At 40.1% G+C, this 17,117-nt stretch overlaps 1 protein-coding gene across 1 annotated transcript in view; it reads right to left on the bottom strand.

Annotated features, from left to right (window-relative positions):
- The window catches only part of TRHDE (thyrotropin releasing hormone degrading enzyme), a 208,590-nt gene that overhangs the window by 21,573 nt on the left and 169,900 nt on the right, over positions 1-17,117 (bottom strand). Inside the window, exons 11-14 of the mRNA XM_035128521.2 lie at positions 9,425-9,558; positions 9,264-9,319; positions 3,263-3,410; positions 691-788 (exon numbers count right to left, since the gene is read on the bottom strand). Coding sequence (XP_034984412.2) covers positions 691-788; positions 3,263-3,410; positions 9,264-9,319; positions 9,425-9,558 — 436 coding nt within the window. The remainder of the gene's footprint in view (positions 1-690; positions 789-3,262; positions 3,411-9,263; positions 9,320-9,424; positions 9,559-17,117) is intronic.

Raw genomic sequence — 17,117 nt, 5'->3', positions numbered from 1 at the left:
TGTAAGTCGAAAAAAATTGTAAGTCGAATCCCATAGGAATGCATTGGGAGAAAAAAATCGTAAGTCGAAGCAACCCTATCTAAAAATTCGTAAGTAGAAAAAATCCTATCTAAACCGCATCCAAGATGGCGGACAGAGCTCCATTTGTAAGTAGAAAAATTCGTAAGTAGTTATTTGTAAGTAGAGGTACCACTGTAATTAATAAGGTGGTTGTGCTCTCTCCTGTCTTGAACCACTAATTCACAGATTCGCTGCAAACCACCTAAACAAAGCTCATGCACCACTGGTGATGTACAGACCACACTATCCTACAATGGTAAATCACTTAATAAGCAATTACATTTCTACAAAGCCAGCCAGTTACAAGCATGCATCCCCCTTGGTGTTGGTCCTTCTCCCAAATGCAGCTAGAACTTAAATTATAACCAAGGAACAGTTTAGTTTTCAGAGTCTAGTAAAAATAGACACTTTCATAACAGTAAAGCCCCAAAATGAAAATAAAAGGCACAATCCTTTGCAATTTTATGTCCCACTGATTCAACAAGAGACGTGGAAATATACTTAGCCCCCTCTTATGATAATCAGTGGAGCATGCCCAGAAATAAGCATCAGGTTCATTAAGCCTATGGAGGTTGGTTCACTACAAATGCTCTAGAACAGTTAAAAATAAAATAAAAAGGGTTACAGTACTCATGTTGGTAGGAAGCTTGAACAAATGATTTGTCCAAATTATTTGTTGGCCATCCAAGCTTAAGATACATTGAAGCAACTTGTCTTAATATATATTCCTGGAACAGAAAAGGGGGGGAGGGGAACCCTGCATCAGATATTTTCATAGTTAAAAGATAACATGCTCCATTCACTTCAAAGATAGCATTTAAAATAGTTTTATTACATGTGACATTTTAAAGATAAGTAGTAGCCAATCTTTTCAGGCATGTGTGTCATCGGTGAGACTCAAAGTATGAGATAATGTAATTTGTTGTATTAAATATGTACACTTACCAACGTGCACAGTGTTTGTGTTTGGCAGCAGGTTGTGTGTGTGTGTGTAGAAGGTCTGATTTTAAAGTGGGAAGCATGCCAGTGACCATCAGTGGAATCCTAGCTTTCAGAGGTGGAGTACAGTGGTAGCTTGGTTCTCTAACGTAATCCATTCTGGAAGTCCGTTCAACTTCCAAAACATTCAAAAATCAAGACGCACCGTCCGATTGGCACAGGTGCCCAGGAAACAATAGCTGACAGCCGCATCGGACGTTTGGCTTCCGAAAAACGTTTGAAAACCAGAACACTTACAGTACTTCCGGGTTTTTGGCTTTCGGGAGCAGAAATGTTCGAGTACCAAGGCGTTCGAGAACAGGAATGCTGGACTGACTGGGCCATTGGGTTGATCCAGCAAGCACATTTTATGTTCACAAGTTTCTTTCTACGCCAACCACAATGAATGGAGAGGAAATTCTGGGTCCAAAAATTCTTCCCAGCTCAACTTAAAAAAATGGGGCTTAGAAGTGCTCGAAGTCAGCTGGATCATTCCTGGTTTTCTTAAACATGTAATGATGTATGTTTGACACAAGTATGAAAATCCTAGCTTAGACAGGCTAGTATTTACCTTGCTAGGCTACTCTTGACTTAAAAATGCATGTTTGAGTAATGTCCATCATTAAACATTTACAAGTGACACATTTAGGCCACACAGAGAGATGAAATTGATAGGCTTGGCTGTCTTTATATGCACAGATATGGCAAAACCATTACATAGGCACAGCCAATTGATGTGATAATATTGAATAATGTGAGCTGCATATCAAGATTGGACAATTTAACGGTGCCTGTATTTCAATGTCATTTTAGTTGTTGGCACTTTTACAAAGGCAAGCGTAACAAGTTTTCTGCTTTTGACCCTTACACAATAGGGACCTTTACTTTTTATGACAAGCTGTAAAGTGTGCCTCTGCCATCGTAGTCACACTGTAATTTTCTTACTGCCAAATACCCATGTTTAAGTGAAATATAAATTCAATTCAGTTTTAAGAATGTAGTTTACGTTATAGTAGCGCAATATGAGTGAATAATTTTTATTTACACAGGAGCTCACTCACTTGCATAAGGATGGTATACGACAATATACCGTCCTTTGGCGGGTAAGTTATTCTTGTGACAAAAATTAATTTACGAAGTCCATTGTCAACTCTTGCATGATACCTTGCGAAGAAGCAGAATAAACCAGCAATGTTTTTGCTCTTATTTACTCAAATTGCATTTTTCCCCCCAGTCAGACTAAATAGGGAGTCAGCAAAAGATACATTTATAATGATTCTTCAGCACAGGCAACAACAGGCTGGCAACTCTAATTTCAGCATTGCTTGACTGGGAAGGAAGGGTACATTGCATAGAAGTCAGTGTCCTTTGGCAGTCATTAGGACAAAAGAATGGAGGCCCCCATACTTGTGCCAATGTAGGTGGCAAAGGACCTTCGGGAAAGGGTGGGAAAAGCTCAAAATGCATTAGCCAAGATTTTTTTTAAAAATTAAATAAACTTTTATAGAGCATACACATTTTCATCTTGTATTTGTTGCTAGCTGGTTTAGGTTTCTAACTGGTCGCAGGCTACATTTAAACCAGACTTTAAAAATATATGTTGTTGAGCATTTAATTCATGCAGAATGCGTCTTTTTTCATTGAATCGTGTTGAAAGGGACCCTAAGGATCATCTAGTCCAACTCCCTGCAGTGCAGGAATATGCAGCTGTCCCATACGGGAATCAAACTTGCGACCTTGGTGTTGTCACCACCCTGCACTAACCAACTGAGCTACTTCAGTTTCTATATTTTATTCTATATTGCAGATAGGACTGGGGAAAATCCCTGTCTGTAACACTGAAAAGCAGGTGCTAGTCAGTATATATTGAGGTGACTCAGAGTTTCATATGTTCCTAACTTATTAGATGAGTCATGATACAACCCCCTTATTTATTTTTCTTTTCTTTTTCAGTTCCCTAGAAGACAGTGTGCCCTTCTCTTCAGTTCTAGGAATATATTTCTGCTGGTTTTCTTTTGTTTTAAAGGCAAATAGTCCATCCTCCCCCTGCCCAACTATATATACACACACATAAAGTCATTAAAAAGGAACTTGTGGGACAGGTCTAAAGTGCATTTGGGGTGCACCTTGACTATGCAGAAAGGCCCTAAGCAAGTTACATGATTTTACTGGAGTGGACAACAATAGTTCAGTGGTCACAACAAAGAAAGAGAAATATATTTACATTGAAGATGTTGTAGTTTTCTGTGCGGTCCAACAATTTATCTAGTGGATAAAGGGCTCGGCTGGCAGCATGCCAAGGCAGAAATTCCTTTTCCTTGGACAGGTATCTGATAATCTCCAGTGGAATGTTCTGCGGCAAATAGCCAGCTCTGTATAATCAAAGAAGTTATTGTGAATAATTAATTGGAAAAAGGTCATGGTGACACTAGAAACTGAGGTAGGCTTTTCCTTGTGCAGATACAAATAAAAAATTGTAAACATTTCATTATATTATACAATGAGGTCAATGTTCTTTTTTTTAAGTTTCCAAGTGCTGAGTGTCCTTTAGAAATGAATCTATGCATCATAACATATAAATTTAATGAACTCATGTCTGCAAGGTCAAAAGGATATTTTTTAATTTTTTTTTAAAGCCTGATGATAGGAACTCAACAGTCACAAGCATTTGTTACAGAAAATATTTCTAAGATCATTATGATTAAACGGGAAGACGCTAACTCCCAAGGTGGCATTTTTCATTATAGTCCATCTTGCTCCAACATTCTCCCAACAACATTTATTAATTCAATGGAGAAGACATAGGCCACATTCAACCTTTTAATGTTGCCATGATAGTTGATATAATAGTAGCTTGGAATAATTATGACAGTAATGTGTTTCATATTTATTAGCTATTATTAGTTTCCAAGCAATTCCAATGAAACATAGGGAGATTTAGAAGGCATAACCCCATCAGTCGGTAGAGAAGCATCATGAGTGTTTCGGGGGGGGGGGGACAGTTAAATGAAAATACTACAGAATACTTTCAATTCATTCACAAAAAAAGAAAAAGAGAACCATAACATCACATGAATCCCAAGATTCCTAACTGATTGACATAAAAATAAATATTTAAATTGCTGAAATCATTGTTGGAGCTTTCAATGAGTTAGGTACCGTGTTTCTCATATTACAAGACACGTCTTATATTTATTTTTTCCTGAAAAAAACACACCATGGCTTATTTTCAAGGGATGTCTTATTTTTTAATTAAGTACCGGTACCGGTATCTGTACAGACCACAGACCTGCTCCCACCGGGTCTTCGCGCGTGGCAGGCAAGGCTGCAGCCGGGTCCTTGGGCTGCGCGCGCGGCAGGCAAAGGCTGCAGCCGGGTCCTGGGGCTGTGCATGCTGCGCGCTGAGGCTGCAGCCAGGTCCCGGGTGTCCGCGCGCAAAGGCTGCAGCCGGGTCCTGGGGCTGCGCGCTGAGGCTACAGCAGGGTCCCGGGTGTCTGCGCACGGTGCACAAAGGCTGCAGCCGGGTCTTGGGGCTGCACACGCTGTGTGCTGAGGCTGCAGCCGGGTTCTGGGGCTGCGCGCACTGCGCGCTGAGGCTGCAGCCAGGTCCCGGGGGTTAACGCGGCAGCAGCAACCCTTCTTTGCCACAGACCTGCTCCCACCACCCAGTACGGCTTATTTTCGAGGTATGCCTTATATTTTTCCACCTCAGGAAAATCCTGCCATGCCTTATATGTAGGGATGCCTTAAAATATGAGAAACACGGTAGCTATTTGTGAGTTGTGCAGCTGCATTCTGACCTTGGTTTCTTCACTTACACTGAGCGACTGAACTCACAGATAGAGCTCAGTACATTCATTTTCCCCGTAGGGACAAAGTGCCAAATGGTAGTGTAATTGCCAAGGGGAAATTATTACTCCATTCTGAATTATTTCCACCACAAATCCAAAACCTGTCAAACAGACTCTATCACAAATACAACAGTGTTGCAGTAAAGTGCTGAGAGTCCCACATACAAGTGTGCCATAAATTCATGAGCCCACCGTCCACCAGAGCCATCCTGAGATGTGCTTAAATCAAAATTAGAAAACCCAAGCTGGTCACAAACTGCCTGACAGTGTTGAGACAATGGGAATGAGTTGATTTAGTTGCACTCTGCATCATCTGCTTCATATGGGATGTACAGAACATGAGTAGCTTATTGATGTTCAGATATATCCCCACCTCCACTTACGAAGTGACAACTCCTACTTTTTCTTATGTAAATCTGTAACAAAGATTGTTTCGTGCCTGCACCATTGTTTCTGTGCATTTTCATGGAACGCAAGGAAATGACACAAACACAAAATTCAGTGGAATTCGTTGTTCAGAGATTTTCCTTTTGGAAATAAAGCAAAGGACAAGGCTATTTTTAGTGTAATGCGTGTTAAATTCATACACTGCATTGGGTACGACACGAAAGGAAAGGTGCTACATTTCACTCTAATGATTCAATGGTTATGCACAGCTCTTTTGTATTACTGTATAGTAGATGATAACGACATGAGTGTTGAGAGTGACAGAGAATTATGAGTTATTGGCAAATTTTAAGCCCCATATTTTCCTGGTGCTTCTTTTGCCGCTCATCAGAGCTATGGGAGCCATGGACAAACAGTATAGGCCTTAGAAGGCAACAGTGAGAAGATGAGATGGCATGGGCAATGTCCCTGCTGGTGCCTGTGATGAACAGGCCCTGGGTCTGCCTCCTGGTGACCCAGCAATCAGTGTGAAATGCCAATTCAATCAGCCAATCCGGAGATAGAGGGTGGAATTTAAGTTGGATGCAGACAGTCTGAGAGTGCAGTCAGGGCCTGCCTGAAGGTTAAACCTGGGATTAGAGATAGGGACTTTCCATCTGGTTGGGCAGAATGGGGGTGGCACAAGGTCAGCCAAGGATCCACTGGATCCTAAACCGATTGTGCAGCCAGAGAGAAGCCCAATTCAGCCCCCTCTGCTGTGTCAGCCTGGAGCTGATACAGCTAAATTTCAGAAAAATACTCTCTGGCCACCTTCTGATCTGGTTGGTACAACCAGATGAAGTAGCAGCTCCATTCAGCCCCAGTGCCCTATGGCCAGGAGTTAGGATGGCTCCCCACAACATTGGAAGAAAAGACGACACTGAAAGAATTCATCAGTGTTTAGTAATGATGGAACCATATTTTACTGACAAGGTTCAGCCTTGGTACATTTATTTATTTTAAACATGTTTATATCACCCTTTGTGGAAACTGATTCCTGGATGGATCACACAATGAAGAATATCAAAAGACTATAACCACACAATTAAATAAAGTATCATAACTATTAGCAGTATCTAAAATCAATCAATTTATTACTGCCTTTGGCAATTTATAGGAAATAATTGGAGTGAGTTTGTTTTTAACCCATAGACTGTGTTGTAAAAAGTATGAAAGTCAACGGCTAACTAAGTTGTGAATCACACATTAGATTGCTATGGATCATACTAGTGCATAACAAAATTCAGAAAGCTATTTAAAGAAAAAGCTGCTCTCCTCAAAGTAATTAGTTTGCCACTCAATTAAATTGTTCACCATTGAGGGCTGTGGTCTTGATTTTCAAACTTTAATGTAGAGGCAATAACGAAGGTTAAATACAAGATAAACAAAATGTTCCTTTACACAGAGACCGTATTATTCCTTGTGAACGCATTAAGAGACCATTATCAACAACTCTGCATGTGAGAGCTGATATTCAGGAAGGTGTTGGATGTGTTTCATTGGCTTAGGTGGAAACCTTGAATGTTCTCACAGTCTATTGCTCTAATTTCTGATGCTTAAATTGGTCTGAAAACCCTGACTTTTCTGGTCATTAGTTTGAACAGGGGTTTAAACAACATCATTAGGGGATAATATGGATCCAATTACCTTGAATATGCTTGAAGACTTTGGATGTTGTAATGAATTAAATTTGGCTCTCTGGGGAAGGATTAGTGTGATAAAGATGACTACAAATTCACACTTTAATTTTGCTACACAGATGCTCCCAACAGACAATTCAGGGAACTATCATTTCCAAAACATGGAGGACATTTAAGGGGTTGTGTATTTCTTTCATATAAATGAAGACATAACATTTAGCTACTGTAATCAATGAGCCTATGTGAACCAGAGGACGAATGTGTTGCACTCTGTAACTTAGAGGTCAGTTTTCAAGTCCTAAATTATCAGTGGACTAGATAAGTGCTTATAATTAAGCTGAAGTTACCCAAAATAAAATAATAATAACAAAGTATTGCTGTGAAAATAAAGAAGGATGTATCAATAGGCTTATGACTTACAAGCGTTTGCTCCATACAACAGACATTATTAAAATGTTTAGTTCAAAACTCATTCAGTGAAATGAATATAAAGATCACTTAGGTGTAACCTACTGCACTGAAGTACAATAACAGATGCTTTGTATGCATTGTTAGGTAAGAGAATACCTTATGAAGCAAGTCAGCCAGCTTTCCCCTTCCTTTCAATCAATAATGTCACTTTGCGAGTCATATAATCTAACAAGCATTCCCAGTTCCTCAAATTCCCACACTTTCTCACACGTCTTTCCAAGACCTTTATAGATTTCCAAACAGTCGAAATGAAGGTCAATCTAGATGAGGCTTTTGGAGATCTGTGATTGGATCTCCTAAGGGGTAGGTGTGCGTGCGTGTGTTTTAAATTAAAAGCAGTTTCTGGCAGAGATTGGATAGGAGCTGTGTTCCTGGGAGAAAGTTAACGCTTTCCCCTATACTGTTTTCCCCCATGTAAATCCCCTTCTCCCTACCCAGAAGCTGCTGTTTGTCCATGAGGAAATCATACAAGTATCATGTGCATAAGTCAAAATTGACAGTACAAAGTCAGATTTTGACTTATAAAGCCATAAATAAATCACTTACAACCTTTTTCATGTGGCTCCTTGTGACCTGCAAGATGCAACTCTCTTAAGAATGCCATCCTTACATCAATTTCAAAGAAAGGGCACTTAAAGAAAGAGCCACGTGGCTTATTAATCATGAAACTCTATTAAGGTTTACAAAAACCTTTAGCCTTTTCAGGAAATAGTTTGAGAATTCTTAAGTTTGGGCTGGCATTTCCTGTTCTTGGTCAACTTGTTCCTACACTTCACAACTTTTATTACAGTGCAAAATATAAAAGTAAGTGAATTAACATTAACTGATGTTATAATAAAATATATTCATTGCTTTGACAAGTGAAACAGAACACAGCAACACTATAGCCCCCTTCAGACATTACAACTAGGAGTGAAATAAATACTTCTACATGCATTAGAGCCCCAATAACACATGGGTAGCCCTGTTGTATCATAGCACGCACTACTGCAGTCATTGTCCATAACTTGGAAGCAACCAGAAAGTGTATGGTAGGCAGAGCCATTTTGGATGTAGACAATAAATATACATATTACACACACACACACACACACACACACACACACAATTTTTGTAATATAACAGTATTAGAATATAAGCAAAACTGAATCAAGCTTATGAACACATGATAAAATGTATAAATATATAAATAGTAAATAAGGTTATGAATATGAAATGTTTATTTAAATAATTACTTTCCATACTTAATATTATATATATTACATCAGCATGTAATCGATCTCTGTTCCAGCTATTTACGACTGTTTTTATGTATTCTATGAATGACTTCCATCTATTTACTACCCTTCTATACATGACTTGCTTCCTTCTCATTATTCTTGAGGATTGTTTCTGCATTGGATAACCAAGTATCGTAAAGCAGACCAAGAAATATTGTGTATGTCAGAGCAGAGAGGGGGAATCTGAAGCTTGAAGATTTTTATCATCAGAAATTATATATTGCACAAATATCACTTGGGGACAAAAAGTAGCTCATTAGTGAAATGGGAACATGTTATTAATCTCCAATGTATTAAACTGACTTTAAAGGAAAATTGATCAAGCATCTATACGCAGAAATACCCTGAGGTTTTTATCGATCAGGAATGAGGAGAGTGCTGCTGGTGGTGTTTGTGCTTCGTCTCATGGAAAGACAGAAAATTGAAGAAAGCTGGATGGGATTTGAAACACTTTTTAAAAGATAGGTTCAGCCTTAAAGCACGCCAAGGCTAACCAGGCAAATATAGGAGTATTACAGGGAGGTGTATTAGAATAGATTATCTACAGAAAAACATACCTGGCTAAATTGAATGCATCATCGATCAATCCCGCACGATTACTGACAGAGATTACCTATGAGGGTAAAGGAGAAAAATTGAACACATCAGGATAACACAAAAGCAGCAGGGATTTCAGAAATCACAAAAATATTCAGGCAATATAACGAAATGGGCTTACCTTATGGTTCCTCATCATTTGGTCAATTAATAACCTCCAATTTCTAATGTCATAGTTAACCCTAAAATAGCCAGTTTGATTGATGTTCCCCAGCAGCCAGTTCCCCTCATTAAGTGTGGCAATCCTGTGATGCTCTGCAAAGAAAACACAGGGAAGGGGGGAACTTAAAATTACTGGTTCAAAAACTTTTATCATTTTATATATAATTTCTCAGCCTCATTCAGCATGGTAAAATGTTTTAACTTAAACAGTTTACTTTAATTTCTCTCATAAAACACTGTAAATGAAAAATTCCACTCTTTCAAGAGGACAACTATCAATATTTTTGCAGTAGTGTCCTATCCAGATAGATATGGTTTGGGCTGAATATAAAAATGCTTTTTTAAAAATTTGCAATGGAAATATAGAATGCATTCAGTGTACCCCCCCCCAAGAAAAGTCTGGTTATCATTGATGCTACTAATAAAAACTGAAGCCCAAATGCTAGTTCTCTCTACCAACAAGATTTTAATAAACTCCAAACCAGGTAGCTGGCTCTAATTCGGCTTAGGGCAAAATTCCTATGTTCATCTCAGATGTGATAAATATGTTACAAGATAAAGCTCTACCTCATCAGTTTCATGTGGTGAATATTATTTTATAAATGCACCCTCAAATGGTGACAGCTAGTATTTATCACATCAGGAAGCTTGTTAGTTCTCAGTGTCTTCCACTGAGGCGGCAAAGACCAACTGTTGCCACGACAGAGCTCATTCATGAAGAATGTTCGCCACATGAAACTGATGAAGGGAAATTATATCATGAGGACTTAATTGAATAAAGGAATTGAACCATAGTCACTGGACAATGCTTGCTTAATTCTAAATATCCGATTTGTGGACCAAAGTCAGGCTGGAATGCAAGGGAGCCTTTATGACATATGGATTGCAAACAAGATGCAGTTCAACTCTGAGTTGATTTGTTGCACAAATTAACTTCACCCACACTATATGCAGCCCAAGTGTAAAGTCAGGCATAGGCAAACTTGGCCCTCCAGATGTTTGGGGACTTCAACTCCCATTATCCCTAGCTAACAGGAACAGTGGTCAGGGATGATGGGAATTGTAGTCTCAAAACATCTGGAGGGGCGAGTTTGCCTATGCTGTATAAAGTGATAGAAGATCAGAGGAAGAGCCCTGATGGATCAGGCCAAAGGCCCATCTAGTCCAAAATCCTGCTCTCACAGTGGCCAACGAAATGTTTATGGGAAGCCTGCAAGCAGGACCTCAACACAACAGCACTCCTCATTCCCGTAGTTTCCAGAAACGTATTCAGAAGCATACTGCATCTAACCATGGAGGCAGAACATAGCCACCATGGCTGGAAGCCACTGAAAGCCTATCCTCCATGAATTTGTATAAGCCTCCCTTAAACCACAGAGCCTAGGGCTTGCCGATCAAAAGGTTGGCGGGTTGAATCCCCGCGACGGAGTGAGCTCCCGTTGCTCAGTCCCAGCTCCTGCCAACCTAGCAGTTCGAAAGCATGTCAAAATGGAAGTAGATAAATAGGTACTGCTACAGCGGGAAGGTAACGCCGTTTCCGTGCACTGCTCTGGTTCGCCAGAAGCAGCTTTGTCATGCTGGCCACATGACCTGGAAGCTGTACGCTGGCTCCCTCAGCCAATAACGCGAGATGAGCGTCGCAACCCCAGAGTCGGTCACGACTGGACCTTAATGGTCAGGGGTCCCTTTACCTTTTACCCTTAAAGCCATCCAAGTTGGTGACAACCAGTACACCTTAAACTATATGAATGAATACTTTCTTTTGTCTGCCCGGAATCTTCCAACATTCAGTTTCATTGGATGGCCATGGGCTCCAATACTATGAGAGGAAGAAAAACAAATCTATTTCCACAGTAATGTTGGTGCCCCCCTTTTCCCCTAAACTAAAAGTCCCATCTTTACCTCATGGGGAAGTTATTCCAGCCCTTTGATCATTCTGGTTGTGCATTTCTCAACCTTTCCCAGTTCTAGAATATGCTTTTTCAGCTCAAGCAATCAGAACCATACACAGTATTCCAAGTCTGGCAATACCATAGATTTATGCAATGGAGTTATGATACTGTAAGTTTTCCTTTCAATCCCCGTTCCTAATTATTTATAACATGAAATTTGCATATATATTTTTCACAGCTGCTGCACACTGGTTTGTACAAATATTTATTGAGCTATTTCCAAAGTCTCTTTGGGGCATACCCTTTGCCTTTAAAGGTAAAGGGACCCCTAACCATTAGGTCCAGTCGTGACCGACTCTGGGGTTGCGCGCTCATCTCGCATTATTGGCCGAGGGAGCCAGCGTATAGCTTCCAGGTCATGTGGCCAGCATGACAAAGCCGCTTCTGGCAAACCAGAGCAGCACATGGAAATGCCGTTTACCTTCCCGCTGTAGCGGTTCCTATTTATCTACTTGCATTTTGACGTGCTTTCAAATTGCTAGCTTGGCAGGAGCTGGGACCAAGCAACGGGAGCTCACCCCGTCACAGGGATTCGAACCGCCAACCTTCTGATCAGCAAGCCCTAGGCTCAGTGGTTTAACCACAGTGCCACCTGGGTCCCACACCCTTTGCCTTAGTGGTTAGCAAAGAGAGAGTGTAAAAAAAAATCATACCATACATGGACTATTAAAGATGGTCAACACCATGATTTCTTTATATTTCTCTATCTCTGCTTTATTCGAATTTCTGCTGCAGCTTCACAATTTCCTTCAGTGTTCTTTAAGCCATGTTTTACTCAAACTTATGCTGTTGCTTAAAACCACCACTTTGCCCCTTTTAGTGGGGAAATTCACGAACAAAGAAGGCCTTCTCTTAACTCCCCAGTCATTTACTGCACACGAGTTTCCTCCTTTTTCTCCCCCTGCCCCACCTTTCATGCATCCTTGGTCTTTAGAACCTTGAGAAAAGACCAATGAAAACAGTTTGATGCTGGACTAGTAGTGCAAATATAGTATATAGAGATATATAAAATAGCATATTCATTTAATAATTCGCTTTGTCAGTGGCCCCAGCTTTCTGTGCATGCGTTTTCCATTGTTAAGTGTTTTCAAAATGCAGCAAACATTTTACACACATTAACTGATTTGCTTTTGGAACTTTTAAGAAACCTACAAAAGGTTTTTAAAAATCTAAAAAGTCACTGTAATGTTAACAGAATCCAGTCAGAGCCTGGAGCTGTTCCAGGCCAGGTTTAATGGAAAAGACCAGGAGATAATGTTATAGTCCAGACAAGGAGCATGTGAACAAATTTACTTTTATTTTCATCCATACCTATTCCTGCAGTTCAACAGAGTCCTAAAACAGCACTCAGCAGACCTAGAACCCCTTCTCAGCCACCCCAGAAGCCCAGACTTCCTCTTCTTTCCCCAGAGTTCTACTTAGTTTTAACTTAAATGGATAGTAACATATCAACTAAGGTAAATTGACATAATTAAGGCAAGATAAGATTATTCATGGGACGTGGGTGGTGTTGTGGGTTAAACCACTGAGCCTAGGGCTTGCCGATCAGAAGGTCGGCGGTTCGAATCCCCGTGACGGGGTGAGCTCCCGTTGCTCGGTCCCTGCGCCTGCCAACCTAGCAATTCAAAAGCACATCGAAGTGCAAGTAGATAAATAAGTACCACTACAGCGGGAAGGTAAATGGCGTTTCTGTGTGCTGCTCTGGTTCACCAGAAGCGGCTTTGTCATGCTGGCCACATGACCTGGAAGCTGTACGCCGGTGCCCTCAGCCAATAATGCGAGATGAGTGCTACAACCCCAGAGTCAGTCACAACTGGACCTAATGGTCAGGGGTCTCTTTACCTTTACCTTAAGAATAGTCACAGCTAGGTCTTGAGGCTGTTGAAGTGGCCCTAATGTGTGCTCCAGTTTGTTCTAAATAAGATGGTTTGGTCACCACCTTTTATGTAAAGAGTTCATCCTCATCGTTCTGCATTCAGTCATAAGAACATAGAATTGTAGAGGTGGAAGGAACCACGAGGGTCATCTAGTCCCCCCCCTTACAATGCTGGAATCTTCTGCCCAATGTGGGGGTCAAATCCACAACTCTGAGATTAAGAGTCTCATGCTCTACCAAATGAGCTATCCCAATTGTCGTCCCACACTAAACTGTCTACAACAATCAGTACTATTACACAATCAATTATCCCAGGTCAAATCAACCTGCAGGCACTATTTCCAAGCATCATTTGTATCAACAAGTTGCCAGATTCATAGGATCTGAAAATAAACACATGTCCCAGTATGGTTTTCTATAAAGTCACTCCCTCTTATTTTTCAGCATAATTAAATATCCTATTTAGCCCATCAGCTTTTTATGTGTGGTAACTGCTTCAGGATTGGAAAACACTTTTTAAAAAAGTAATCTTAATGATCCTCTTTCCTATCAAAGCACCCTACCAAAAATGGTATAAGTAAGCACACACACACACACACACACACACACACACACACCCCACACACATACCCCACACTATTGTCTGGTGGTGCTCACCCACACAAATAGGCAGTTCAGTAAAATTAAAATCCAGCAAATCAAATAAAAATAGGCAAACAGCTAATTGGGAAAAACAAACAGTGTCTTGGAGCTAAGTTTAAAAGTATAAAATGTCTGTGAGATGGAAAAGCATGTTTTGGTTTGAATTTTTTTTAGGGGTGGGATTCTTTTTTAAAAAATGCTTGACATTCTGCAAGATCCAATTCGAACTATTGCAACAAATGACACCTCACCCCCCAAAATTAGACTACTGAAATAGATAAAATAGGAGTGGGACAGTATCCAGCAGTAGATTTTTGTATGGAAAGCAGTGAGCTTTGCTCAGTTCTGGAACTCAGAAAAAAATCCATGGCTCCAGTATTCTTTCATTCTAGGTGCTTGTCTTATATATACTAGTCTCCAGTAAAATCTTTGTTTCTGATTAAAAAACAAAGTAGATTCTACAAGCCTGAAGTCTGTCCACCTCCCTTCCAGTCCTTTACGAAGAAATGGATATGGCATAATGACAGTTATATGCATATAACCTTTTTAGATTAGATCAACTGAAAATTGGCCACAAACTATCTTGAGTCTAGCTACCTAGATTCCAGACTATTTTCATACATGTTATAAAGTAGTATGAAAACCTGCCAGTCAAAGATGACAGCTTCAAAACACCTATTTCATCACTACACATTTCTTTGATAAAGGAAAGCTACAGCAGTATCTTTAAAGAAAGGAGAAAGAAAACTGTTTCTGTTATCATGGTTTTCAGTAAGTTTTCAGTACAATCACAATCCATTATTTTTTAGATAAGGGCATGATTATTTTGACCTTTTCCTACAAAGGAGAGTAGGAATCTTTTCATGTTATTCTAGTTCAAATACGTAGGAGGTTATTGTAAAGGTTGTCTGATGAATGTTCTTCACAAAGTTCTATATAATTTACTAGAATTTTATGTCTGAGCCTTTCTCAAAATTTCTATAGATCGCGATTTCTTTACCAATGCCTCTCTGGTGTGCTAACTTCATTGAAATCATGTGCAACTCCTCTAATTATCAGAAAAAAATACTGAAAAATCACATTGGCAACAAAAGAAGGTGGAAGCTCATTTTATCCAAAAACAATATTTATCCTATACATAGAATTGTTGCAAGATATAAATATCTAATACTGGTGACTAACTTTTGTTTATTATTTTTGTTTGTTCAAAATATGGAGGGTGGTTTTAGAATATTGTCTGAAACTTCATTTATCAAGACATGAATTTGGGTGCATTTGTGCTTGCAAAAAACATGCATTCTAGAATACAAAGGCATATACAGTAGTTTAGTCGTTTTCTAGCAGGCAAACACCTTCCAAAACCGTATGGAACAAAATGACTAGTATTTTGGATGTTGGAAGGGCAAATGCTTGCTGTTTACTCGTTGGTCAGCTGATATATGTACAGTGCAAGTGAATGCACATTTACTCAGGAGAAGCTCCCACTATGTTCAGGGGGGCTTAATTCCTAGTAAACCTACCTCTAGGATTACAGTGTTATACTACTATAAAAGTGTAAATATAATTTATGCATTTTGAGTTCACTACACACTAATGCAGTGGTGTACAATACTCTCCGTTTAAAATGAATCTAGCCTTTCAAGTAGTAAACACATACAGTCGTACCTTGGTTTTCAAACACCTTGGGAGTCGAACGTTTTGGCTCCCGAATGATTGAAAACCAGAAGTGATTGTTCCAGTTTTTGAACATTCTTTGGAACCCAAATGTCCAGTGCAGCTTCTGATTGGCTGCTGCAAGAGCTTCCTGCAGCCAACCAGAAGCCGCTCCTTAGTTTCCGAACGTTTTGGAAGTCGAACAGACTTCCAGAAAGGATTCCGTTTGACTTCCAGGGTGATTTATTAGTTATTTATTGCATTCAGGGGGGGATTCTGATTGATAAAAATCTTACGGAAGAGAAGATGATCTTTCACAAGATTCGGTTTCAATCCCCCGTCTCTCAAAACCCACAAAGGGAATGTTTCCTTATGCCTTTTCACTCATTACTTAATTAAATAAAGCTGGGGGCAGGGAGCAGAGTGGGGAAAATGAAAAACTGTGGCAATAGGAAGCTCAAAGGAGGTAGAGTTTGAGCATGATCCTCTGATGTCAAAAGGCCTTTCAAGTTGATAATGCTATGTGCTATTACAGTACAAAGCTTGTAGGATGTGGAACCTTGCACCAGCAGGAAGTCTTTCTGGGGAGTCGCTACCTATAGGAAGTGATGGGTTCAGAGATGCCCTGGTGTTTTATATATTCTGGTGGTGGTAATATAAATGGGCTGCTAGTGGTGATTCAAGGAGGCTGATTGAGGCCTGAAATTACTGAAGACCTCCATGTAAAAGCATACCACAATTTTTTTTCAATCCATCCACTCTGAAAAAAAGGAATGCACTCTTCAAAATAATAAGGGAACCTTTCTAAATCTGTAAATGTTAAACTACTACTAAATGTGGTACTGCAGATGTTATATTGAAGAAAGGGGAGGTGAGAATTTCAGTTTCCTCTAATCTCCTTTGATAGTTGTGAAGTTTCAGAAGGATCCCACACCTAGATAGGCTGTCACAATCAATATGTTAGCATTTCCAAATCTGCAGGACTACCACTCCTTACCCAAAGGTAAGTACAATTTCAATAGAAGCTGTATAAAGAAGCTGTATTAAACATGCTTGGTTATCCATGCAACACAACTGTCAGGGAGAGTAATCCCTACAGACCATCCTTTTCCCATATACCTGGTATATCTTCTTCTGTTAGAACCTAGCAATCTTATCATAAAGTTATAACTAGGGACCCTGACCATTAGGTCCAGTCGTGACCGACTCTGGGGTTGCGCGCTCATCTCGCATTATTGGCCGAGGGCGCCGGCGTACAGCTTCCAGGTCATGTGGCCAGCATGACAAAGCCGCTTCTGGCAAACCAGAGCAGCACATGGAAACACCGTTTACCTTCCCGCTGTAGCGGTTCCTATTTATCTACTTGCATTTTGACGTGCTTTCGAACTGCTAGGTTGGCAGGAGCTGGGACCAAGCAACGGGAGCTCACCCCGTCACAGGGATTTGAACCGCCGACCTTCTGATCAGCAAGCCCTAGGCTCAGTGGTTTAACCACAGCGCCACCTGGGTCCCTTAAAGTTATAACTATG

The sequence above is a fragment of the Zootoca vivipara genome, chromosome 10 (genome assembly GCF_963506605.1).
Source record: "Zootoca vivipara chromosome 10, rZooViv1.1, whole genome shotgun sequence".
NCBI lineage: Eukaryota > Metazoa > Chordata > Lepidosauria > Squamata > Lacertidae > Zootoca > Zootoca vivipara.
The sequence above is the reverse complement of the archived record's forward strand: the minus strand, read 5'-3'. Positions and strand labels throughout refer to the sequence as shown.